This window comes from Poecilia formosa, unplaced genomic scaffold (genome assembly GCF_000485575.1).
Source record: "Poecilia formosa unplaced genomic scaffold, Poecilia_formosa-5.1.2 Scaffold513, whole genome shotgun sequence".
Taxonomy (NCBI): Eukaryota; Metazoa; Chordata; class Actinopteri; order Cyprinodontiformes; family Poeciliidae; genus Poecilia; species Poecilia formosa.
In genome coordinates, this window is record NW_006800452.1 from 108784 (window position 1) to 136040 (window position 27257).

At 40.5% G+C, this 27257-nt stretch overlaps 1 protein-coding gene across 6 annotated transcripts; it reads right to left on the bottom strand.

Moving 5' to 3' along the window:
- Position 1: 1 nt before the first annotated feature.
- Positions 2–26708, bottom strand: lrrfip2 (leucine rich repeat (in FLII) interacting protein 2). 6 transcript variants are annotated; one of them, XM_007579238.2, is made up of 27 exons: positions 26503–26708; positions 22893–23048; positions 15947–16033; positions 15681–15740; positions 15226–15285; positions 15071–15103; positions 14896–14967; positions 12501–12548; positions 12316–12378; positions 12009–12098; positions 10643–10702; positions 9528–9581; positions 9386–9442; positions 9089–9163; positions 8103–8216; positions 7713–7754; positions 6818–6949; positions 6470–6541; positions 5028–5198; positions 4861–4953; positions 3712–3804; positions 2707–2808; positions 2254–2386; positions 1999–2169; positions 1829–1908; positions 799–903; positions 2–714 (listed from the first exon to the last, which is right to left on the bottom strand). In XM_007579238.2, the coding sequence occupies exons 2-27, from the start codon at positions 22980–22982 to the stop codon at positions 604–606; spliced, it is 2268 nt and encodes a 755-aa protein (XP_007579300.2). In that variant the 5' UTR covers positions 22983–23048; positions 26503–26708; the 3' UTR covers positions 2–603. The 6 variants fall into 6 exon arrangements, with proteins under 6 accessions (XP_007579300.2, XP_007579302.2, XP_016520293.1 ...); XM_007579240.2 differs by lacking the exon at positions 6470–6541; XM_016664807.1 differs by lacking the exon at positions 3712–3804.
- Positions 26709–27257: the final 549 nt, after the last annotated feature.

Below are 27257 nucleotides of genomic sequence, written 5' to 3' on the forward strand. Positions count from 1 at the left end.
CTCTGTAAATCATACATTTATTCTCCAGAAATCTTTAAATATTTGAAAAAATTTCAAAGAAACTGCAGCAGACACAGTTGTTTCTATATACTTTCACACCATGACTGCACCCCCGTTGTTTTATTATTTTAAATACATCATACCGTACCTGTTCAAACAATTATCTTATTCACTGAGCGGTGCAGCGCCCCTCCCCGTGTCTCCTAAAGTGAAAAAGGCACTTCACTGCGTGAAGGGAAGCTGGGAAGCTGCAGACCTGGAGCAGCAAGTAGATTTAAGTTTAAAAGCATCATTAGACCCGTTCATGCAACCTGTCAGAAAGTAGAGCCAAGCACCCGGCCAGAGGGGGAAACGTGACCTGAGGTTTTCCTCAGCTGCATCTCCCAGTTCCACCAGTTTGGTTTCCCAGTCGTTCCTCCAGAAGAGCCGGACCAAATCCCAACTTTACCAAAAACAACAACAAAAAAAGTTCAGATTTGTTTCCCTCTGCAACAAGGTTGGAAGTCTTTTGGTTAGCTACACGTCTCCAGGTGTTGCAGCTGAGAGCAGAGTGAGCTTCAGGCGCAGTGTGGCAGTGGGAGGTCAGAGGTCGCGGCGCCGGCCTCACTGCTGGGACAGCAGGGCGTTCCGGTTGGCCTTCATCTTCTCCAGGCGCTTCACCAGGTGGCTGTTGGTCATTTCCATCTCCTCGATCTTATCCAGAGCCGTGCGCAGCTGTGAGGAAGAGGAGGAGGAAGAGAACAGGTTAACAGGCATTCGGCCGCGACACGTCAGAAAAACGCAGAGTAATCAGATTACTTCTCTCTGGAGTTTCCGTTTCTCGGCCTTGAGCTCGTCTTCTACTTTCTCTGAGTTATCGGATGCTGCCTTGTACCTGGCAACCTGGCCTTCGAGTCGGCTGATCTGAACACACACACACACACACACACACACACACACACAGGAGAGCTTACTTTATGTTTACCACTACACTTTTATGACTATTAACTATTAGAAATTGATCAGGTTTTTCCCAGATGAATCTGATTCCTGTAGATTCAGACACTTTCAGGTTATTTTCTAAGGATTGTTTCACAAGAGAAAAAAGTAATAAAAATTTACCTAATTTAAAAAAAGTATTAAAGTAGAATCAATGAAGTAGTTCAAAGTGCTTTACATAATAAAAATACAAAATTATAAAGACATGAATAAAACACCATACAGTCAGCAGTTGAACAAACATTACATCATCAAAATCAAGCACATCAAATAAGCTGCTGCTTGATGTGTTTAGATCAAACGGATTTATTGTTTTGATCCATTACGTGCATTATTGCATGAATTTATTCTTTATTCAGTTTTTATTTCATATTTCTGTCTATTATGCAGATTGGCTTCAGACATAATCTACTTGAGCTGATGAAATTATGATTTATTAATATTTATAATAATCAATATTTTACAAGTTTTCGCGTCTGCCACTAAAAATAAACATGAATCAATTAAAGTTAAAGTCTTTCCAACAGGTCAAAGATATTTGAGAATTTAAATGGATCGCCATTAAAAAAATTCACAAACTGAAAAATACTGAATTTTATGCGACTAATTTTGATCTGAGAAACTGATAACAAAAACAGGAAGTGTTTAATTCCTTGGCAAGACTCATCGTTAGCAATGAATGGAACGTTTAATTGGATTTAGCATAAAGCTAATAAGTGTAGCGCTAACTTTTTGTAGCATTACAAGAACTATGGTACATTAAATGTTACCATAGTTACACAGCGAGGCGCTGCAGCTTTGGAGATCAAAGGAAACTGTCAGACAGCGATCTGATTGGCTGATAACTTACATTTTGTTCCATTGTACCCATTTCTTGTTCGGCCTTTGAAAGCTTGAACTTGTATTCACTAATCTGTCTGTTGGCATCTCCTACAGGAGGATGAAGAGCAGAGCAATGAGGCTGGACATGCAGAGTGATTTTATGGTTCGTGTTGTGGTTCTGGAAGGAAGTGAGCTCACTCTGCATCTCGATGAAGTGCAGATCTGTACCGTTCTCCATGTTCTCCCCGTCTGGGAACGCTCCATCCACCTTTGAGTGTTTCTGCTTCTCCTCGTCCAGCTGGCTTTTCAGCTTCCTGATCTGAGCCAGGAGCTCGTCTTTCTCGTCCGCCAGTTTCCGTAGCCTGACATCTGCAGGACGGGAGGGACATTGCACCAATCGACGGTCAGCGGCTTCACAAAGCGTTGCTATGGGTGACGGGCGGCGTGACTCACCCAGTGGGCCGTCGCCTGCAGACTCTAGCACCTGGGCGGCCTCCTGGGTTACCAGGGTGATTCCTGAGGGAAGAGGCTCGTGGTTGACGTCTCCGTTGGGCGTCCCGTCTGGGATTATCACCAGGCCGTGTTTCTGAAACAGATTATTAAAAAAAACCCACTGTGGTGAGCAAACAGATGCAGATTCATTTGTTCAACAACATTTTTGTAAACTTAGATTTATTTAAATTCAGATATTTTTCAGTGCCAGCTTAAGCTACAGCAATCACAGACAGTTTTGCATGTTTTTACCAGGAGAATAAAGATTAAACTGAAACCAGAAGTTGAACAAAACAGCAACAAATAAAACTAAATCAGCACATTTGGAGGAATAAGAAACCAGAAAGTGAAGAGTTACAAACAGACGGGATGGAAGCAGAGGTTCGGTTTGACCGTCCACCTGGCTGAACCTACCTCTGCGCCTCTGGACTTCCCCTTGATGCTGGCGAGCTCATCTCTGAGCTCGTCCCTCTCATTCCTAATGCAATCAAAGTATTCTTTCTGCCTCTCTAGGGCCTGGCCACACGAGAGAAGAGAGGACACGAGGAGAAAGTTGGACAGATGTCTAGACAGACATGCAGCACAGCACCACATGCAGAGGGATGGAGACAGGAGCAAATTCACATGCAGACACGCCGCCATTTTGTCAAATTTATCAGGATTTTAGTGTGAAAAACCAAAACAAGTCCTGCATAACTGAAGTGTTCAATCCATCCACTGATCAGGGAGAGACTGGAGACATATCAAGACATGGACGTCCATCTAAAGCAGCCAAGGGGCCAAGGTGACTCTGGAGGAGCTGCAGGGATTCATAAAGTCCATGAAGAAAACCATGAGAAGCCAAGCTGGGACAAAAACACCGGGGGTATTTTCTGCTCCTAAATTCAAATCATAAGAGGTGAAGCACCACAATGAAAAACAGTAGCAATAATTACAAAGCAGCGATAAATATCACTTTTGTTACTAATGGCCTAGTCAAAGCCCAGACAAAAAAAATCCACACTTTTTACATTTTAATGCGTAAAAAAACTAAAACATGCAGTGCTTCCTTCCAGTTTACAACTCTGCACTAATTTGTGTTGCTCTCCCCCAAAGGTCTTATTAAATGCAGTGAAGCTTATGGTTGCATTGCGTCAAAATGAGAGAAATCCCAAGCAGAGTGCATCCTTACAGCAATGCATGTAACGTAAAAGGGTTCAGATTAAAAGGAAGTGAGGCGCTTCATGATGTAACGGCTGTAGTAATGCACAGGTGGAACATGCCTGTCATGCTGGAGGATCTAAGATCAGAGTGATGTCACCGCAAGCCTCCAGACAGTCAGCAGGTTTAACCGCCGTTATGACATGCAAAACCCCAGACTGTGCATGTGAGCAGGTCCGAGGGTTTCCGTCATGCTGTCCGTCACAGCAGCCCTCCTACCGCCATCTTTTTGTCCTTCCAGTTTATGGTTTCCTGCAGGTCAAACACCTCTCTGGTGAGGCCGTCTAACTTAGTCTGCATTCGCTGGCTCTCCTGGAGCGTCGTTCAGCAACAGCAAGATAACAGCAGGGAGAACAGGAGACGTTCAGTGGAGCAGAGGTGAAATGAAAACACTGAGGCCATACACAGCCGATATCTGGGAAAACTAATATATTGATGTGTTTTGTTTAACACAAAAAAATCTGATTAATTAATGATTATTTATAAAAACACTGACCAAAGTGGAGATTTGAGAAAACTCTGTATGTGTAGGTGGGAAAATGGAGATTTAGAGGAACAAATAACGCACCAATATATCCACATATTTGCTTCGAGGTAATTCCCAAAAAATGCTGTTTGTGTTTTAACATCTTAATATTCTACTATGCTACTTAAAACAGGGTTTGTACACTTTTCCCATACCTTCCTGCTCAAATTAAATGTTTGAACAAAGAAAAGTAAATACATTTTCTTGCTAATGTTTCTGGCATTTGGCACATAGAAATAATTTTAGTAATTCTGACTGACCTACAAAAGAAAAGGTTTGTCTGATTTAACTTCAGACAGTGAGGAAACAAGTGTAGGTGTATGGAAATGTCTGGTTTCCCAGGTTTTTAATCCAGCATTAGATTGTTACAAAACCAAGTTTTATTATCAAGCACTTTCAAGGATTTTATGCAGAAATCAAAACCTTGAAAACACCTAAATGAAATTCAAGCATTTTCAAGGATTTGTAGCAACCGTACAAACCCTGATCTGTCCTGGCTCAGGTTTCACTCCTAACAGGAAGTCATGGTTGTTTAGAAGCAATCTGATTGGCTGACAGGTTTTGGTTTAGCACCACACTGCCCCCTATGGGTGTGGCATGTCTAGATCGACGCTCAGGGGCAGATTAGTGCGGATCCATGTGGATGAAAATGTTTCTGAAACTGATCCTGTGTTTTTTTAAGTGATGTGGCGTTGATATTAGTTTTTCTCAAGACCCGGCTACGTGTGCAGAAGGCCATAGAGACACAGAGGCGGAAACAGGAGAAAGGAGTCAAATGGAGCAGAAAGGGGAAGAAGGGCCAGTTCCAGAGAACCCTGATCAGATGTTTCTCTGCAGCGTACCTCTATGAGCTCGTCTCTCTGGCGGATTCCCTCCTTCAGCTCCTCTTGTTTGTGCTGCAGGACTGAACATGTGTGCTTCTGTCTTTCTAGTTCCTGAAACAAGAAGCAACACTTTAACTCTGGGCGTCTTTAGGAAGGCAAAGTCAAAACTGGACGTCCCGACTGACCTTTGACTTGTCGTCCAGCTCCCTCCTCATCTCGGCCATCTGCTCCTCCATCTCCTCCACGACGTCCTTCAGCGTGTCCACCTGGTAGATCAGGTTACCTTTGTCGTTGTCCAGCTGTGCGTTCGACACCATGGCTTTCTTGTACTTCTCCTCCACCTCTGTGAGCGACTCCTGATTCAAGTTAGGAAGCAGGTTAGAGTGAAACGCAGGAAGTTCATCTACAAGCTGTGTTAACATGCAACAGGTGAATAAGTAGCATAAGAAACATGTTTTTGACCTAAAGTAGACAAACACTTCACACAGGGCGAGATTATGTATAGAACAGATTCTGTACATTTTTTAATGGTCGATTTGCCCCTTTATCAATTTCACCTCCGTTTTCTAACCCCTTGTGTCCATTTCACACACATTCAATTAATATTTCCTACCTGCAAGTGTTTCTCAGATCTAAGTGCAAATTTTCTAAACTTAATTTTCATGGATTCTGGTTGGACCAGGTTGAAATGCATTCGACCAAGACGAATCCAAGAAAAGCAGCTCCTGATAAACTGATGCTGTGAAACACAGTGGCAGCATTATGCTGCGATGGGAAGGCGGAAGAAGCCCAAAACACTGCGATAATGAGTGAAAACCTGTTGGAGGCTGCAGAAAAATTTATCTAAACTAATCATTACTTAAATAATCTATTAGTCATGATTAATTCGAATAATGGTTTCAGCTCTAGATGAATCCCTGCTCCTACAAACGTGAATCAAGTCAATGTAATGAACAGGCCTTTGCAGAACTTGCTGGTATGACAAGGAGGTAATTCAGCATTTTGATTCATGTGTGGAGGATTTCTGTTGCTATGGACGCAGCATCTACACATACACCTCAGAAAATACTTTAAAATCAACATCTGGGAAAGCAGATATAATCAGATCTGGTCCCTACCAGAATAAAGTGCAAAACCAAAATAAACAGAGGAAGAAAACAGAAAAAGGGGCAAATGACCAGCAGCTGTGCTTATATTTTCTTAAGTCATTTTTGAGCCATATGTGAAGAAAGGTCCAGTGAAGTCACAGAGCATTGCATCACTTTCAGAAATGAAACAAGGTGGTGTGGTGAAAACCGAATCTGAAAGAGAGAAGATGGAAGTTTTCCAGGAGACAGTTAAAGCATCAAACTCTGCCAGGAACAGTCGGTAACCAGGCTGTTAGTAAACTCTTATCACTAGATAGAAAGTGTTTCATCTTGCTGAACCATGCCAATAGCAACCAGGGATGCAAGACTCCCATCAGACCGCAGGTGGAGCCAGTTAAAGCCACAGCGTCATATCAAAACAGGAAGTGATGCAAGACCATGCAGTAGAGGTTCACCACACAGCACAGACCGAGAGGTAGGAGAGGTTAGTGATGCCAGAGGAGTGGGAGAAGACATGCTTTGAGCTCCAGCCCCTCTACCTTCAGCTCTTTAAGCCCCTGCATGTACCGCCCCTCTACATCCTGAATCTGGTCCTTTAGCTCATAGATATCCTGCAGAGCACATGGAGGAACGGTTGGGGTGAAAAGCAAACAGAAAGCATCCATTCAGCCGTTCACAGACAGTCCAGCTAACATAAACACCAAAAGCCAGATTTAAAGGGACAGCTTCGCAGACGTCGAGTCGTCCCATGCTCACAGGATGAAACGCTTAAAAGAAACGAGTCTTTTATAGGAAGGAGGAACATAAATGAAGTATTTCAGAGATCTGAAGAGATGAGTGGGAACGTATGTGGTCATATTGAGAATGTGAGACAGTAAGTGTCTTACCCGCAGTTCACTCAGACTCGTATCAGGGTCGTAGATGCTACCGGTGTCTGTGCTCCCTCGCCGTGACGACGTCCCGCCCAGCGACGCCAGGGAGGCTGCTGATAGGCCGGGCGTGGCGCAGCGGGAAGACGGCTGGGGACGCAACAGAAACTCAAGTTTTATTGAAATATTAAACAAAAACAATGAAGAGCATCCTAAACTTCTCAGACACTTACAGGATCCTGAAGAAAACGGCTGATAATATACTGATAATGGCATAAAAATGAAAGTTCACCCTCTCAAAAACCAGAAAACTTTAATTTTGTAACTTAACACTGGAAATGGAAGATATTGCTAAAACTAAAGTGGCACTTTAAATGAATGGAAAGAAAAGGAAGAAAGTCACCATAATAGCAGCATTTCCACCGAAAAATACTGTGATAACAGCAACAGGAGGTTACCGTTTAGGCAGAAAGTGGAGTTCAGTCAACATGGGGGAGGCTGATTGACTCCAAATACTTACTGCTAAAACTGAACTAAAAGTTGTTTTCAAAAAATGTGCAAGCACACTTTGTTTTATTTTACAATTTTTTAATTAAGACATTTTCTATCCACTGTAACGCTTTCCTCTTTAAATCCTCCTGAAGGGGGCGCTGTCACCTGGTCCTACACAGTTTTAAAACCTGACAGACAAGCTGATAATCTCCACTGACTGCGTGAACATCAGACAATGGTTTGTTGACAGCTCAGACATCAAGATAACTGATGCGCCATGCATTGTGGGAAATCTGTGTTTTGTTCCCGATTCAATTTTTAAATGGCAAAAAGGTTCATAAAGCAGAAGTTTGTCAGATGCTGCAGTCTGAGGCAGACTTGGTGTGTGATTATGATAAATTTTAGAACTAAACTTACTTACCCGACTATAATCTGTATACTGCTTGTCACATTTTTCATCCAGCTGCAGGAGAGAGAAGTCAGATTGTTAAATGAGTTGGAGACCATAAGTGCAGTCATGCTTGGGGTCGTCGGGTCACCTGTGAATCAGGAGTTAGTTCAAACAGAACCATCAGTCTGGGAAAAGTGCTGCATGTTCACAAACAAAACGAGCAAAATGTTTGCTATCTGAGTGCATGCTTCTGCACACTGATGCAGTCCACACAACCTCTTTCACCTTGAACATTATTAGTTCATGTTTTCAGTTGAGTCTTGAACACTAGATGTTATAATTTACAACCAGAACTCGGGTTTACTCAGTACTGCACTGCATTTCCAGGCGCACACATGCGATCTCGGTTTAGACACTTACAGCGTCCAGATCTGGAATGCTCAACTCGTCAAGGTCAGACACAATGCTGCCCCTTCGGTTGGAGCGGCTGAAGTAATCAGCAGCCGACTCGCTAATGTCAGAGAAGTCAGACGACTACTCACACAGAGGAAGAGGAGAACAGTGGCAGAAAACGTAAGAGAAAAGAGAACCGACGGGAAACAGCTGTAAACTCAGGATTTAAAAAGAAGCTGAATGAAAGAAAAAGCTACAAAACCTGAAAATATCCAAACTAGAGATGCACCAATCAGAGTGGTTCTGATTTAAGGCTTTTTAAAACCATGATTATTCATATTTAAATACATTTTCAATCATTGTACATGACTAAACATACATAAGGCAGAAGCCAACTTCTAAAAAAATGTATGACGTAAAAAGCAGCAAACATATGATTCAAAATGTACCCACTGGATATTAAAACCTATGTAAAACTAAAGCTAAACATCGTCAAGGTTAGCAAAAAATACAGAAGTGTTAAATGAAAAATTAGCTCTGCTATTAGCGGAAGTGTGCTAACCACAGGCTAATTCAATCTCATTTGTAAATTAGTTTTTTGATAATATCCGGGGGGTTTTATCCTAAGGACAATATAACATAATAAAAAGAAAAATGTACTTCTGGTTTGTTTGAGCTGAAGGTTTTGAATTCCAAGATTTTTCCCATTTAGGCTTCAACGCATCCATCGTCTATGCCAGATATCGGGCCATTCAAAGAAAAGAACCCAAAGTTTTATCAAACTTCTTTCTGTTTAAAAATGCTTTTTCTTGTTGTTTGTCAACCAAAGATAGTTGCAGTTTTGGTTTTCTTGCATTTCATAAATTTTGAAAAAATGAAAATAATCTAATTTTGTCAGTATTTGATGTTCTGACAGAGAGATAAATCAGATCTTCTGCCAGTTTATTGGTGCATCTCTGATTGGAACCGCAGTGAAAGAGGCGGTTCGGTGGAGTCCAGCTGCAGCAGCTCACCGTGCTGTCCCTCCGGCCTCGGCTGTAGCGTTCCTGGGAAACGCTGCTGACAGTGTCATCATCTGAGGAGGAGTGCTACGAATGCCCACACATACAACACACACACGCACGCACGCACGCACGCACGCACACACACAGATGGTAAGAAAAAAAACTAAAAGTAGGTCTGTTGCATGAAACTTTCTGTAATAAACTGCAGTATGAGTATGGATCCTAGTCCCTAACAGGAAATGCGTCAGCTCATTAGCGGTGTGTTGGAGTGGTCATGCAGGGTGGCGGTGGGTTTAGCGTGCTCACCGCAGGGCTGCTGCGTGTGGAGCTGGCCCCAGAGGAGCACCAGCTCAGTTCAGAGGGCTGGGAACAAAGTGAGGAATGAGACATGGGACAACGATGGCAGAAAAAACAAAAACCTGCTTCCATAAACATTGAGAGGACTTACAGCTCTTGAACCGTAGCCCGAGCCGTAAAGACCAGCGTCATCGTAAATAGAGGCCTGAGGGAAACACGTGGGAGACAATACAGGACTCAGCAACAAAGCAGGAGGGAATGTTGATGGTTGACGCAACACTCAACTGGGTGGAGTAGAATCACTCTCTGTAGGCCATGCAGCACAGAAACCCGTTCACACCCTGGCTCAGGTATTCACACTGCTTCCTCGTCATTTCAGCACATTACAACCACCAACCATGCAAGGGTTTAAAAAATATCTTCTAAATAAAGTCTGAAAAGTGAGACTTGGATCGTTATCCAGGCTCATTAAGTCAGTACTTTAAAGAATCAAAGTTATAGCTTTAAGTCCGTCAGGGTAGGAGTTTCTAAACTATTCAGCCTCTGATCCCCAAAATACTGGAGAACCCTACTGGTAACCTGACAACTCCATAAAATAACCTGGAGTTATTCCCTCCATCTATTTAAATAAACATATATGGAGAGTCAAGTAAGATGCATTTTAAACTAATTTCGGATTATGTCCACATGAATTTTACAGATCTAAACATTGTTACTCAATTTTCAAGGCTCAAACTGAGGAAAACTGTACAGATAAAATCTGTGAAGAAGTCTTGGACTTTGACTAGGCCATTCTAACAATTTCCTTTCATCCATTTTAACTAGCTAGCTTCCCTGTCCCTGCTGAAGAAGAGCACAACCACAGCATGATGCTGCTACTACCATGCTTCACTGCAGAGACTAGGTAGAATTAAACTGAGATTAAATTAATCTGATTACCAATTACTTCAAGGAAGTAAAATCCAATATCTCAACTGGTTTTTAATTATGAGCATCTGAGTAAAGGGGGTTAAATACAAATACCACACTTAATTTTTCTTGTACAAAAATTTGCACAATTATGCACAACTTGGTGTTAAAATCCCAGTAAAATGTGAAAAAGTTTAAAAGGAAAATAATTTCCTAAATCGCTACAAGTTGACTATTTGTTTTACTGATCTGCAACAAAACACTCAACTTCTCAGAAACTAACGAACGGATTTCTCAACAATCGGAGACATAAATCCACTCATCCAATATCTCACGGACACACCGACACGAACTGACCATGCTGTAGCTGCGAGACAGACCCGAACCGACGGTGGAGGAGGAGGAGGAGGTGGAGGCCTGTGTGGGAGGAAGGGGTGATGGGAAAGAAGTCAGAGCAGAGGAAGGAGGGATGCTGTGGTGGTGAGAGAAGTGAAGTGGAAACAGGACGATGATTCTGCTGAGCGAGTCACTTTTAGGCCGTTAAACTTCAGAGTGTTGAGAGACTGTCCCAGCCAAATCAGGACAGTCTCTACGCAGGACGGGCAAAACGTCCAGAATTCAAACGTTTCAGTGGATTCAATTCCAGACTAGTTTCTACATTTTCCAGCAGTTTAAATAAAATCTGAAGATTTAAATCCATAACAATCACCTAGTTAGATTTTATTATCGGCATGTTCTACAAACTGTGAAGTAACAAAAGTAGCAGCTTCGTTACGGCGCCAAGTCTCTCTGGACAAAACCAGCTTTATTTTTAAAGGTTGAGACAAATAGAGGAAAAAAATTAGAACAGTACTTGTTACATTAAACTATCATTACTTTTAATGTTTTGCTGCAAATAAATAAAAAAGCTGTAGTGTCAATTCTTTGGACTGTAACCAGAGAGACTAAAGTTAAAAAAAAGTTAAGTGAAATTGTTATTTTAGGATGTCAAATTAAGAAAAAAACAAATGGATCATTGAGTTGAATAAAAACTCGAGTTTTTATGTAGAAGATCAAATTTTAGCACCTGATAAAATTCAGATTTCTATGTTAAATAACAGACTAGAACCTGGAAACTCAAACATTTTCCAAACTCAGTTTCCGTTTTGGCAATAAAACCTACTTTCCCAAACTTTAAAAAAATGTCAGCGCATTGAAACAATATTCATAACTGCAGCTACACAGTCAACCACAGCCTGTTTGTAGCCCAGTTTTTGCAGCTTTTTTTTTTGCAGCTCCAAATTATTTGGGAAAATTTGCCTTTTGCAGATTTTTTGTAGAGTAGATTTAAAGTAACCAAAAGAAAATTCATCTTGGGAAGTTGAAACGATCTACTTGACCTGCTACTGGCTGATGTTTTAAAGGCAGCCAATCCAGGAGCTCCATTTATCTTTCTTGGAACTGACTGGATATAAGGAAGACGGTAGATGTTAGCATCTGCTGTAGCACCAAGATATTTTCCATGGTGTCCATTAATGGGTACTAATATATTTGGGGTTTAAGTTAATAAAATAATCAATTATTTGTGTTTTTAAAGGAGGTCTCAAGCAAATTTTAGCCATTTGTTGGCGGCTGTGGTCCTACTGTAATGACCAAGTTAGGTAGGTAAACATCTAATGCCTTAATGGATGTACAGCTCGACCAAGGCCCACTTTAGCCGAATGACACAGAGATGGAGACCAACCCGGGGCTGATAGGTGGAGGTGGAGGACAGGGCTGGTGGTTTGGTCTTCGTAAGGCTGCTGTAGTTCCTCTGATCGTGGTACAGTCCAGTCTAAGAGAGCAACAACAGAATACGACTCAAACAAGCTGCAGCGCTGCAGATGCTAACCTCCAGGGTCAGACTATGGCATTTATTAGATGCACAAAGCAGTGATTAGTCAGGTCTATAAAAGGCAAAGAGCCTGATATAGAAAATCACTGTAAGCTTCTACGAATCTGGACCAGCATGGCGGCGCCGATGCTCAGAGCTGGAGCTGTGATAAACTAACCAGCAGCCCTTTCTTGGAGGAGGAAGCCCTTTTTTGGCCACGCAGGTCATTGTACACAGAACTCTGTTGAGCCACAGGAAAGGCAGGAAGAAGGAAAAACAAGCAGGACAGTGAGGAAACAGAGGAACATTTATAAAACCATAAAAATTACAGAAAGACATGTTGGATGAAGTCAAAGGACATACGGTGGAACGGGAACTCTTCAGCAGGGAGCTGGAGGAAAGGCCGTCAGACTAAAGAGAGAGAAGGTCTGAGAAGATGGTCACTCACACACACACACACACACACACACGCACGCACACACACGCTGCTTTAACACCACACACACGACACTGAAGGGACAGAGGTCACTGCATGCTGTTGGTTTCAAAACCACAATTAGTCTTTTTAATGAAGCATGGGAGTGAACCAGGTTTTCTCAGTCTGTATAGATCAGAGAATGATGCAGCTCTCCCCCTCCCCCACCTGTTACTGCAGTCATAATGTGAAAACTAAAGAAGCAGCACCTACATCTCACAACTTGTAAAACAGGAGCAGCATCTCTCAAAACTATCGAAATGAAAACAACTAAAATGTTTTACGTAAGATAACTGGAAGAATAAATGTGTTTTATTGCAGAGCTGGGACTTTTACGCAATCATTTTAATTAATTAATTAATTAAATAGAATTTAAAGCATTAACAATTTTAAACACAAATAATCACTTTTTTTTCTACACTAACGTCTGTACCTTTGTATTCACTCCCATAAATCTGAGCACAAGCAGTCAGCAACAACCATGGACAACAAGCCGCTTCTTTTGGCCCACCAGAGGTTAATTAAAAAATCATTTAATGGGATGCTAGAAAAGGCATCCCATTATTGTTATGTTCAAGTTGTGCTAACAGTGATTAGCCAGCAAAGAAGCTATTCAAACCTAAAATAGCATCTCAAAGCTAAACATGTTGCAGCAGCACAGACGTCCCCAACGCTAATGTCAGTGTCCACATTTTTAAAGAAGTTCCATGAATGATCAGCAGTTCCTGAAACTCTGAAAGCTGAACGGCTAGAATAACACTCTGCACCAATCTGATGGTTTAAGAACTTGAATAACAGATCACTAATGATCTCTTAGGGAAGCTAGCCAAAAGATTTCAAAAACAAATGACAAAATGTCTTATAGTAATCTAATGAGAACAGCTTCAGCAACCAGACAGCATTCTGCCTTCAAAGACTCGGGTTAGTCGGTTCCCTTCTGAAAACAAGCCTGTCTGAACTTGAATTTTTCCGAATGGGAATGGTGTATGACTTATACGGTAAACAAACTTTCAATGTCAGATGAATCTACAGCAGCTGGAGGGAGCCACTCTGCTGTGTGCCTTTCACTACCTGTAAGGTGAAGACGCTGCTGCCAAAATGTGAAGTTGCATTTGAAATGGACCTATAATGCTTCTAGCGATGGTATGAATGGAACCCTTTGTTATGCTCAAAGTGATTTGATTACCCCAGAAATATGCATTACAGGCCGGGTTGGAGCATTTTTGGGGAAAATTTATTCCACATGCAGGTTTTCCAAACTCCAGTAGTTTAAACAAACTATATTTGTTTTCAGAGATCTTTCTGCACGTGTAAACATGTCTGAAGGGAAGGTATTGCAACAACAATCTGAAAGCATCGCCACTACATCCAGTTAAGGAGTTATGGTGTGTTTGATTTGCCTTGGAAATTAGAGCTTAGCACAGCTTGCTCTAGTTGCAGGTCAAACCAGTAGATTAGCTGTTGGACCAAATACCAGCAGTAATGAAAGCAGTAAAGATGATTACTCTCCATACAGTAAAATAATATTATAGCCTCTATCTGTGGCTGATATGGACTTAGAATTTTAGCAGAATATTTTGTGGTATTGTTGTGACAACAATAAAGATTATGATAAAAAACAAACTGCATGGCACAGTATTCATAGCGCCATAAACACAAATATTCCCATTTAGAAAAGGGAGCATAGTTTTTCTGCTAAGAGCATCCAGGTGGATGGAGGAGACATTTTTTTACCACTTTAACCCCAATCAGAGCGATGCGCTCTCTCAATTAATACATGCACTGTTGTTACTGTTTCATATGCTCTTAAGGGTTTTTGGCAGGAATGTGATTCCATAGGTGCGATGATTTGAAAACTTTCAAAAGTACTAAGAAAGTTTATGACTAAAACTTTGTTTCTTTACAGTTGGCAGTGAAACTAAGTCCTGATCTTGGATTTACAATTAGCAACTTTTCATTAGTTTTGTGCACAAGTTACCAAGACTTTTCATTACATTTGTGAGCCCTCTACGTTTCCCAATTTGTGCCTTATGACATAAAACCTCATGAGATTTATTTTTTCTATGTAAAGTTTTGGAAACAGATCCTGAAAATGGTTCCAACAAAATGAAGACCACTAAAAAACGGGTACTGAAGAATAATTTTCCTATACAATCACCTATAGAGCAAAATATGTCTGGCTCATTTGCGTAGCTGAATGCTCCAACCCCTTCTAGGACTTTGGACTCTGCTGGTAATTAGGCCACATTCATGCAGCTGTACTAAAGTGTTGCAGTGACGCACCAGGACGTCCTTCCTACGGGAACTGGATCGACTCTTGATGGAGCCCAGGTCGTATACGGATGAAGATGTCGACTTTGAATATAAAATAAATGTGAGCATACATTAAAAAAGAATAATGTGAATGTGTTTTACACAAAAAACCAACTTCCACACATCCGCGTTCGTTTGTACACACCCTATAGCTGCGGACTGACAAAAGGTCGTCATCCTGCCCCGGTCGATGTGGAAACACAGAGTGGACAAACGGAAAGGGAGAGAGGACAGAGGGTGATGAAGGAAGACAGGAAGTAAGTGGAGATAAAGAGGAAATGTGTGGAGGAGGATACAGACCCGGTGATGATGGTTGCTGGATCTACTACTACTAGAGGCTCTGGCTTTTTCTGTTTCAGCCTGGAGTCGGGAAAGAAGGTCAGCAAAGATAACAATGAGTGGATAGAAAGTGTCGAGTTGATTTAGCTGTTAAAGCTTGGAGCACACAGACCAGATATTTGATAATATGCTGGAACATCAAGCCATTCGTTTATGAATGAAGAAGTTCAATTTAAAGAACTAAAGTTAGAACTCAAACCAATTTCCTGCAGAATCGACCGTCATATATAAAGCCAGACGGTGAAGCCTGCACTCCAAACAGACTCAGTCACAGTTCACAATGTCTCCAAAGCAAATACATATTTCCACTGTGAGGTACAGAGTAGTCTGGGAGTCAAGTGCAGCTTAAATGGGACTCTGTCCCACACAACAGTGTTAGTGGCAAAGAAAACAGCAGCACTCAGTTGGTCTCCTACCATCCACTGGTGGATCTGACCCCATTTTCTGCTGCTGCTGCTGGAGGAGTGGTAAGAAAGCTGAACACAGGGAGGAGATGCCAGGAAAAACAGTCATACCTCACTGAAAACCGCTGAAAAAGAAAATCTGGCCCACATTTATAGAACTTTTGGTTTCATTTGTGGACATGCAGCATTTTTATTTATTTATTTATTTTTAAACTTGTGGGACGTGGAATCCAAACCTCCATAAAAGTGAAAAAGCTGCCCCCATTTTGTGTAAATACCTCTTTCTGCTGCCGTTCCAGTTCCCTCATCCGGATGTCCCTGGCCTCTGCGCGGGCCGCCCGCTTCGCCGCCAGCCTCGCCTCAGCCTGGGGGACACAACATGAACACACCTGTCAGCCCTCAGGGCAAACCTGGAGGTCATGACCCGCAGGCGCAAGCAGCAAACAAAGACAGGGACGAGCAGCACACAGATAAACACCAGGACTGTAATGGAGGAGTATTTTTAGGTATTCAAAACACTGACTTCCTGTTGGAGAAGAGAGAGGTTGGGAAACGCGGATGAGGTTTCACTGAATCAACCTGAGGAAGAAGACATAAAACTAAAGCTGTTTTAGAGAAATGTTGCCATAGTGATCTTATCAGACTGATTATCACCCTGAGGATTTTATATCCTGCATGATGGGAAGATCTGTCCCTTATCTGGACTCGTAGTCCAGAATCCATCCAGAGAATACAGGAAGTTCTTCTGCTTCTCCCACTCGTCATGAATTACTTTCTATATAACATATAGTTCATATTTTACTAGAAAAAAACAAACACTTTTTTGTCATTATTTACAATGTCGCACTGTGTCTTTGAGAGAGAGCAGCCAATATTATACAGCCCTGCAGTTTAACAGGATTATATTCATTTTCTAAAGAAAAAAGCTGACATGTTGAGCACTTTATAATTACTGAATAGTAAAATCAGAACAGGTTTATAAGATGATTGTCCCTCCAGATCTAACTGTTCTTTGCAGGGCAGGTCAGGCCCAAGCTGCCTGGATCTTCCCTCCATCCAGGATTCTACAGGTTCTGAGTCAGGAAAAGTGCAGCTAACATCTCTGCTGACCCCACACATTCTGGACACAAACTGGTGACTTTTACCTTCACCTACTGCAAAAACCAGCCACCACAGAAGAGAGGTAGCTTCTCTTCTCATTTATACTTACTTAACGTCTATACGCTGTGAGCACTTGAAACTGAAGTCAAATTCCTTTTGTTCTCCATTTAAGAGAGGCTAAAAGACCACGGCACTGAACATTGTCAGAGATTCCTCACCACCTCTTACTGGATTGTGTCGTCATGCAATCAGTATTTCAACATCAAAGCAGAACCAGTTATGTACTCCTTCTCCTTAGCGCTGATTGGCTAAACCCCAACAGCAGAAATAGAGAAGATTGTAGAGGTTAGGTTCTGCATTAATGCACAATAATGCACATTTGGTGCTTGAACTATTAAATTAGGCTTTTGAGCATCTTCAGAAGGTGTCTCACACTTAATTTGACCATTTTATTGATTTTTTATTTTATCTATTTGCATTCAGTTTGATCTACTTTTCACCCCAGTCTGCTGCTGATCTCAAGGAAACACCATTTTGTTTTGTTTTATGCCATGTAGTACTCAATGAAGTGTCAATAAACCGATCTGATCAGAATGGATGCTCAGGTATTTCTGGAGGTAAAAGATAAAAATAGATTTCAGACATTTAAAAAAAAAACATTTAAAAGTCAAACTAATTTTCTGACGTTTCCTGATGCTGCAACTCGGCACCAAATTTAGACTTTGGGGGAAATGTCAGGATACATCATGCATTCTCTGCTCTCTCTGCTGAACCCTTCCAGCCGTGAGGTAGTCGTGTGTAACTCTCATCCATAACAACATGTGTGAACCATCAACTTCGGGGGGGCTAATTTAAAGGCCTCGCAGGGAAGAAGCTAACAGTTTATAAACATAACTTGTTTCTAATCTGCCTATAAACAAAATATAACTTATCCTGCCTTTATGTACACGACTAACACCAATAAAGACCCCTTGAGGCGGGAGCAGAAAAGTAATACTTATAAAATCTGCCCAACAGGAGGTCATTTTACAGAATACCTCAGCAGAAGGTTATAATTTAAACAACCCCTGGACAGGCAGGGGGAGGAGCCACTTAGTCATACAGGTTTCTGTGTAGCCAACTCCTTTATTACCTAATACATGCTGGGAATACTGCTGAAACTATTTAAACATGCCATCAACAAAGAATGGCACCCAAGTTCATGCAGCCCGGACCTTTATCTTCAACTAAAAGGCAGTCCATAAATACTAGAGATAATGTGTACAGTATCTCACAGCAGACAAACACTGTCAGCATTCCAGCGTCTTATCTGCACTGCCAGCACAAGAGGCCTAAAAGTAGAGCTGTTTCTGTTCCACCAACAGCCTGCAGCGGACACAGCAAAAACACCACGATTTTCAGATCACAAATGGCTTCAGAGGACCTGAAGGGGCAGGCTGTGGTTAAAGTTGATGAAACTACTGAAAAAAAATCGATAGTTTTTCTGAAACGCTGCAGTATTGGTGACCAGAGAGGAGCTTCCAAAGTTCAACTTCAGAACCTGGGAATGTCATTTGTTTGTCAAATGTGTTTTTGTGCCACATCAGATATAAATCTGAGATTTCCAGGATTAAAGGAGGCAAAATAAACTATTTTTTCTGTTTGCGCAGCTATGATTTGTTCACACCTGCTATTATTAAATTTTAACCAACCCAGAGCTCGTTTTTCACATTCGTCCAGACTGTGCAGGTGTGGATACACTCAACCAAACCCAGGTGTGGACCAAACAACCAGACAGAGAAGGTGGTCTCAATTCACTCTCAATTTGGTATGACTACAGACCGGCCTTGATCCAATAAGCTACATGGAATACACGCCCTTTTGGACGTCACGAGCCACCGTAGCTGGGTATTCATGGTAAAAATTAATCCTTCAGTGTTGGTAACGCGACGACTTAACAAGAACTTTGTCAAAGTAAGTTTGTTTTCACATCCATGTTTTGTCTCGCTCCATCATTTCTTGGAGGAGGAATGATTAACATCTGAATGACTTTGTATACAACGTGAAAGCAAACTGCACCAAACTAAAAAAAAAAAAAAAAAAAACAAATAAAGTCCGCTTTTGGTCTGAACACAACAAGAGCACACCAAATGACTTTTCTGGTGTGAATATACCTTTAAAAATGTCATAATTCTAATTAAAACTCTATGATTCAAGGTCAACTTACCTAATAAGCACTCCTAAGCCAGTTTCCAGTATCAATCTATACCAAGATGAAACATTTATGTTAAATATTTACACCATTTATAGCTCCAAGTCACTTGAAATGCCTGTCCCCCGGTTGGGCTTTTTCTTACTTCAACCTAAATATCTAAAAGGTTTAAAATGATGGAAAAAATAAAGGAAAGGTCACCATGATTGTTTAACTACATTGATAAATGCTTTAGTTTTAAATCTAAATTGATGCTAGTCAGAATGCACCAATATTATCAATATCAGCAATCAATACTGCTATTATGTCTGCCAACCAATATCAACTCATATTTGTTTTCCTAGACGTCTGACACAAATAAAAACGACCACACAGCTAAAACTGGTTCTCTGCTTCAGTTAAACTACCCATAATGCTTTGCTGCATCTCCATCACATCACATGACCAAACAAATACCACATGACCCAGCCTCTCCCCTTTTAGATTAGTCTGAAAACCTAATAATTTAGCAAGTGCTTATTTTAGATTTTGGCTCATTGATGTATCAAAAATAATCATTATTAATTTTAACTATAATAGAGAATTCTCATATTGCTTTTTGCAGCAGAATGAATAGTTGTTGCTTCTCTGTTTCAAATCTAATCTCTTGCATTATGTGAAACATTTATTTTCCTTAATTTCTGAAATTAATGCTCATGTTTTTGCATAATAAAATCTGAGGTAATGCAAAGATTAAAAAGTGCAAGTGAAGAACTGAGTGCAGGAGGAGGCCGCCTGGAGTCAGAGACAGCTGGCTGTGCGCTCTGCACCTGTTGATCTGTCTGACAGGACGACCTGCTCTGTGTCTCTGTCCTATCTATAGCCCGACCCGGCCAGGCCCGGCCGCCCCTCGGCCACGCCGCGGCCCTGAGAGGGTAACCTGAGCAGGACGGCGTCAGCAGCACGGCACGCCTCCAACACGCAGCTAATAACCGCTCAGCAGCCTGTCCGGCGTGTCGCTATCAGCTCCTCAATTAGCAACAAGCTCCCGATGACGACCAACAATCCACATTTTATTTTTCATATAATCTAAGGAAAGCAATTATTATTCTGTTTTCAGTTTAGAAAGAGGTGAGAAAAGTATAAACAACAAATAACTGTCTGCAGGGTAATGCAGACTCATGCTAAAACATCCTGCTTTCACCTGTAAATACTGAGTTTTATATATTTACTTATCCAACTAAATCATAACTTTGTCTTACTTCTAATAATTAATGGTTGCAGATTTGCTAGAAATCCGTTTTATTTACAGGTTTGTAGCGGTCATGTTGCGCTGAGTAGTTCTGTTCTCCTGACATGAGAAATGACTGCAAATCAAGTCTGAATATTTCTTCTGCTCAATTTGTAATCTCACTTTTAACAAATACTGCTTCAAAAAATTATTCATAAAATAAGAACTTAACTGAAAAAAGTATTTAACATATAGTATATACAAATTTCATTATCAGTTTTCATTTAGTAACGGATTTTGTCTATTTTTAATGGGGTCGGGACTTTAACTCCGTTAATTAAGATTAATTAATTACACAGATTTTACTTTTTTAAGGCTATTAATCACATTTTTTAAAAATAAAGTTTCCAGCTACGAATCTATTGGTTGAATAACATCAATAATAAATTAAAAGCAATAAATATCTTGATGTTGAGCTCATATGTCTCACTGTTCAATCATTTAGCAGTAATTGGGCTGTTTGAATTGAAAATGTTGCTTATTTTGTTGTTACATAGTTTGATGAAAATGTGATTTATTAACAACACATCCTGGAATTAACTTGATAAATTGTAATTGAGTCCGACTATTTTTAAGCATTTAAATAATATGCTTTGCTTTATGTTTGCTTTTCCAATTATATTGAAATCATTAATGTAAAAATGTGGCTCTGCTTTCCTTTAACAGAAAGGCTGATTTTCTTGGAATTAAATAAACCTGAGTGTATAATCTTCAGTCTGAAGATTAAGGTGTTTCACTTTCCTTTGTGACAAAGGCCTTTTGATCTGCCAATAAAATCCTCTGCCGTCACATAAAGACACTCCCTCCAAGCAACGAGGGAAGCCTATACCTGCTATCACTGCCAACCAGCACGCCCCGTACATCCTAATCTCAGACAACAGGTAATCATTGTGGAGCTGTAGCCAAGGCTGGGTTTGTTAGCAAGCTGCTGGCATTCAAACCCTGACAGCCAAGAAGTAACCCAAGGTGCCTCAGAATGCAGCCGGTGACGCTGCAGGCTCAAATTCACCGTCATCCCCAGCAGCAGCGGTGCATGCCAGGCCCAGACATGCGGCCTGCATGGTCAGCTAGCGACCAGGCATAAGCTGCACTCTGTGGGGTTTGTTTCTGTTTAGTTTTCTAAGTGATAAGCGTTTCTCTGACCCCTTGAACTCGCTGCACGGTTGGTCTAATCTTTGCTTTGCTGCACAAAGAGATTCAGATTTAGGAGCGGACTGGGAGGGCCGGGTGACTCATGTTTCTATGATCGGCCTGCGCGACTATAAAGAGAGCAAACGGAGCCGAGCGCCGTCTGCAGCTTTTAAACATCCCAGACTGACTTCGAACAAAACAAGGCAAACACCTGAGATTTATCCTGAATTTAAATGTTTTTTATAAAGCCAGGAAGTCCGTGGGTTTACTCTGGTCTTTACAGAAAGCCTGGCCAGGGTTGTTTTCTTTAATGAGACAAAACGGCAGAACCTGACTATGGAAAAAGCCAAAGGAATGAAGGAGCTGCAGTGGAAATCATCCCGACGTGTCTTTACAGGCCAGGCAGCCCGTTCTCCTTCAGTTGGCTTTTCTCTACCAAACAAAAATACTTCCCAGTCAGCTTCAGACCAGCTGTCCAGGACCCAGCCTGCTCTGACCACAGCAAATATTAACCAGCAGAACCAGAATGGCCACATGTGGACACAAAGCTTCAAATTGGCGAAACTGGCTCTTAAACCAGAGTGCTGGGTGGAAAGTTTTACGAAGCTCAACGCTGAAACGCCAAATGTAAACAATGCTGACTCAGCACAGAGGGGACGGCGGTCAAGTCGCCTTTTCCAGCTTCGCAGCTCAAAATGGACCGACTGGTTCCGGAGCTTTCAAACCCATGCTGAAATAACTTTACGTTTCATAAACTTTGAAAACTATTTAAAGTAGTTTTCAATATTCTGCTAAGTTCACTGTAACTAAATATGATTTACAATATCAACAATCAAAGTCAGGGGTCAGAACTGGTCCAAACATAAACCACAATCAAAACAAATGGAAGTGGGTCGAAATGCAAACAACAAAAATAATACGCAGTTAAATGATTCATAAGATTTTACAACTTTATATCCATAATTCATGAAAACACTTTTTTAGGCATAAAAAGGTTTGTTTATGGGCATGAAGTGTCAGCTGAAGGTCCACAGTGGAGATAATCTGGAGAAATCACAGCTTGATTTTTTCCTAAAGGTTCCCCTCAAATATTTTCTGTTTTATAAAATATTCTTAAAAGTTTATCCTAAAGGAATCATGAAAACTGTTACATTTTCCCAAATTAATGTTTGTTGAATCACAAATGTTTTGACAAAATATTTTACATAATATTTAATAACAAAAGCTCCATGTCTGATACCTGCTTAAATTATAAATCAAAGCAGATTTGTGTGTTCTGCTACTTTAAAACATTTTCTCTCTCTCTAGATTCTGATTTAATTCAACACCTTCAGTCTGAAAGGTTTCCCTTTAACGAGTCATAATAAAAGTTGCTGCTGTTCAAATCGATGCTTTTCCATTTTGAATGAGGCAGAGTAAAACAGTTAAAACAGGAACATTTTAGTTGGATTAAATCACATTTGCATCGACTGATGGGTGGAATAATTGACGTCAGGTACATTAGAGGACTCTTCCTCTCAGGCGACCTCACCTCCCGAGCGATGCTGCTCAGAGCCTCGTCCTCTGCTGAGAACCGATCTTTTACAGGAGCTCGTTTTCTACCGGTGCCTTGTGTCCCCATGTTAGCGCAGAAGCTGAGATTTCACCAAAATGTAAAGCTGGAAAGAAAAGGCAGCGCTGAAAACACCTGCAAGAAAAACAGAGAGACGAAAACGATGTAAACAATGGAAACAGGGAGACCGTACACCAGCATGTTGGAGGTAAAGTTCAAGCATCACAGCTGTTTGTAGAAAACACACTGCAATCAGCCATAATATTATGACCACTAATGTCCCGATTAGATTCCTCTGAGGAGTTTTGTCCTGTTATGGTAATGTTGCAGCTTAAAACATTCTTTGATTTCAGAAGTGGATCTCGAGACCCAAATGTGTTGATCTATGACCCCCAGTGGGCCCCTGTGCCACGTTTTGGGAACCACTGTTGCAATGCCGTTTCTGGCCTGATCAGATTTTTAGAAATCTTTAACTTTGGCAAATTCTGATTTCTTCAATATAAATACACAAAACTAGCATTAAAAACAAATTCACCAGCCCTTCCTGGCGTAAGCAGTGATTTCTACAGGTAGCTGAGGCAACATTAAGCCGTATATACGAGAGAAAAGCAGCTTTATAACAACTTTTACTGTTTCAAAAACAAAGAACAACGACAGAGTTGATATCTTAAACATTTATTGTGGATACCATTATTAACAACCGTTTCTCTGAATGGAAACTTTCATCTGCAAACTCCAAAACCTAAAGTAAGTTTTCTTTTTGGATGCCCACAGTACACAGGAATGTTAACATGATTGTAACATACTAAGGGAGTCAATCAGTTGCTTTATCGTGTTATAACTTTGTTTCGATGTTGATGCAATGATTTTGTCAAAATTACAAAATGTCACAATATAATTGTGATTCAACTTAATTCTCAAATCTGTGATTTGATGCATGTCCATCTAAACTTCAATTTACATTTTGCACCAACGTCATTGGATTGTCAATCATTTAACCAACATACCTGTAAATACTGTGATTTAAACTGGCATAAAACAGAAAAAAGTGCTGAAAGCTCTAATATAAAGAAGTTTCCTTTGATTGTTATTAAACTGAAAAAAGTGCATAAAAGTGTTTGCTGATGGATTTACAGACCAAAAATGAAGGGAGGTCCTGCTTTTGATGATTTAATGAATAGAGAGAAAAAACTAATCAGACTTTCCAACATTTGACAAAGTGATTAAATTAAAACCAATCAAGATAAAATTAGCCAATGAAAACTGTCTGTCTTTACTGTGCATCTTCAAACAAGTGTTCTCTTGAGGATTACTTTTTATTGTATGTTTGGTGACATATTTTAAATGGTAGCCTATGTGTAACTGTTTCTGCATGATCACAAAAACATGGAAGGACTATTACACAGGAGCAGATGACAAAAATTCAGCCGAAGGCTTTGAATTCAGGTCTAAATCTGTCTTTTGTTGGAGGCGTCACCAGTTTCCTGGATGTTTAGGTAGGAGTCATGTAGCAAACACAGGAATGCCAGAATGTGGGCTTTCAGACCTGAACACCACAATAGAACAGGATGAGCTACAGTGCTTGTCCTTAATGTGGGCGGTCATGATGTTATGGCTGCTGGTGGATTTTATTCCTACATTTAACTGTATATGCAACAAACCATACAACCCTCACTAACGTACGGGTCCCATTAGGGTTTCTGATCAACGACTGTGGCTTACATAAACCTCCTTTAATGAGACATCAGCAGCTTCATGGAAACATTACATTCAAACAACTGGTAAATTATTCATTTGAGACGCTTAGTGCAGCAGATTGTTTACAGACAAACCTCCATTAAACAGACCTTTCCGGGCCCAGACCTGGGAGTTCTGCCCACACGGGTCAATACAGAATCCAAATTTAAACATGATGGAAGTGAGGCCACATCCCAATACTCTGTTTATATTCTTCATAATACCAGAATAAGTGTTGAGAGTATTGGAGGATTGTTTAGAATGACGTGTTTAGTTGATTGTCCTGAATTCATACTTTGCATAGCAATAAGATATTCAACCTGTTGCTAGCAGCCCAGAAATAATATTTAGAGGTTATTACTGAATATTTTGGGAATGGTTGGATTTAGAGTGCAATTTATTTAATCAAAAGTGATATTTTTTTTTTTTGCCATAATATCTCAAAAGTCTCTAGTGACTCTGGGACCTTAATTTATAAATGAAATGCAAAATTGACTTTCATCTCTGCAACAGACCAGTCCAGTTCTCCCCATCTCAGGCATGCTGCTTCTGACACCATGAGGCAAATTAAATAAAATCCAACATAACAATAACGAGTTTTTGCTTTATTCAGCGTTATCAAAATCAGTGTGTTTTGCTGGTTCCAGAGTGGCTGTCCCATATTATTGATACATCCATGCATAAAAAACTGACTCCAGCTGTAGTCCACCTTATTGTGAAACTGCCATCAACTCTTGAATGGGTTTGTTCAAAATCTCTAAGGTGCAGTTATCAATGCTGCTTGTACACCTTTTTCTACCACATGTTTTCCTTCCACTCAACCTTCCATAAATATGCTTGGACAGAGCACTTTTTATTGGCAGCTTCTGTAGCAAAGCTGGAAAACAAATTAGTCGACTTCGACATTATTCTGAAGGACATACAGTAATATTTCTGCATTATTATCCTCAAAAATAAACAAAAACAAGCTACATGTAATAAATATATACGAATTTCGTTTTTTGCATTGAAATGACCGAAATACATTAACTTTTCGATTGTATTCCAATTTATTGACACCCACCTGTAGTTACTCATGTTGCCCTTTAAGAAATGAATTATTGGAGGATAATCTAATGCATTCATCTGTACATCACAATGACTGAGGCTGCCTGCTGCAGACAAAATACCTCATGAGTCAATGGACCCAGAGTAAGCTATGCGCTCTCCGTTAAAATATTTCATGATCTAATTCCTTTGGATCGAAAACTCAAAGCTACAAGTCGAAAACTTAGCGGGCAACCAGAAGAAGAATGAATTAAAACCACTCCAATATATAATTTGTAACAGTTTCAAATGACTGTTTATGATCGGAAAAGTGCTGAAATATACCTTATTGAACGATAATCAGCTGGGTTCAATTGAACCGTTAAGAAACACACTGGCTAACACAACATTACTCTTTCCACACATACTTATGCTTGTAAATAATACTCAGTAATAACCTTAGCTTGATTTACTCCTTGGTTAAAGAGATAACAATTAACGCCTGTTGGTCTTAACGTGCTTGGCCACAGCTCCGAAGAGCTAACTGGAACGGCTAACTAGCATTCCTTACCCCTGGAATTAACCATAAACTTTCCAATTTAAACTCTTCCTGTGTGTCTAAGAAACCCAACGCTTTACTGACCGAGAATCCCTCCGATAACAACGACAATCCAGCAATAGAAACACTTCGGCTAAAGCCCAGCTACAGAAATAAATAGCTGGGTGGTTCACAAAGTTAGCAGCGAGGCTAACCGCGACTCTCCTGAGAGACACACAGGGCAAACTGGGACTCATTTTTTTCCAAGTCGAAAATGTATAATTTTACCTTCGCGACACCTTTAAGCAAGGCAGTTATTCTCCCAGGGTTTCTGTCCTCTATCGCTCGGTGTGTTTGGGCAGAGCCATTCGGGTTTACTTCACAGAATGGGAGTGTTTTTGTCCACTCTGACAGCTGTCATCAGTCCGCCTTTCTTTCCTCTGCTCTCCTTCAGTTTTCACTGGCGAGCTGAAAAAGGTCCCGGATGTTAGGGAAAAATTAGGGTGTGATGCTGCCTTCAGGAGCAGCCGGGAAATCCCAATTCTTAAACCGGTTTTGGTGACATTCTTTTCCCTTTTTTTTCCTATTTATTTATTTATTTACTTTTTTGCAATAAGAAACAGCTTTAGTATTTTTGGAAATGCTAAGTAATTATGCAAATGCTTTTTTGTTACAATCGAAATACACATTTTACTTTCCAATAACATTACAGCAAACAGAAAGCTACAAGAAATCAACAAGATAAAATTTCCCATACAAAAAAGGGATTAAAAATAGACAGAGAGGAAAGATTGTCCTTCCTTATGTTACTTTTAGATATTAAAATAGGACAAGATTTTGCAGTTGACCTAAAAGTTGTGAAAGCTCATAATTGTACAACCATATTGATTACTAATCATTTTTTATGATAAACCTTTCCATTGACAAGTTAAAAACACAAACAACAAAACAAAACCGAATTATTACATATTCAAATTCCTCAGTGGTAAGAACAGAAGATATAGACCAATCAAATAGCAGACACCTCAAAACGTTTTTTTTTT

Excerpts from the sequence above, each read along its gene's own strand:
- lrrfip2 (XM_007579238.2), bottom strand. The coding sequence starts at position 22,982 with ATGGGGACACAAGGCACCGGTAGAAAACGAGCTCCTGTAAAAGATCGG. Across the intron at positions 9,164-9,385 it reads CCACACGCAGCAGCCCTGCG|CACTCCTCCTCAGATGATGA; the intron begins GTGAGCACGCTA and ends GGGCATTCGTAG. Across the intron at positions 6,542-6,817 it reads CGAGTCTGAGTGAACTGCGG|GATATCTATGAGCTAAAGGA; the intron begins GTAAGACACTTA and ends TGTGCTCTGCAG.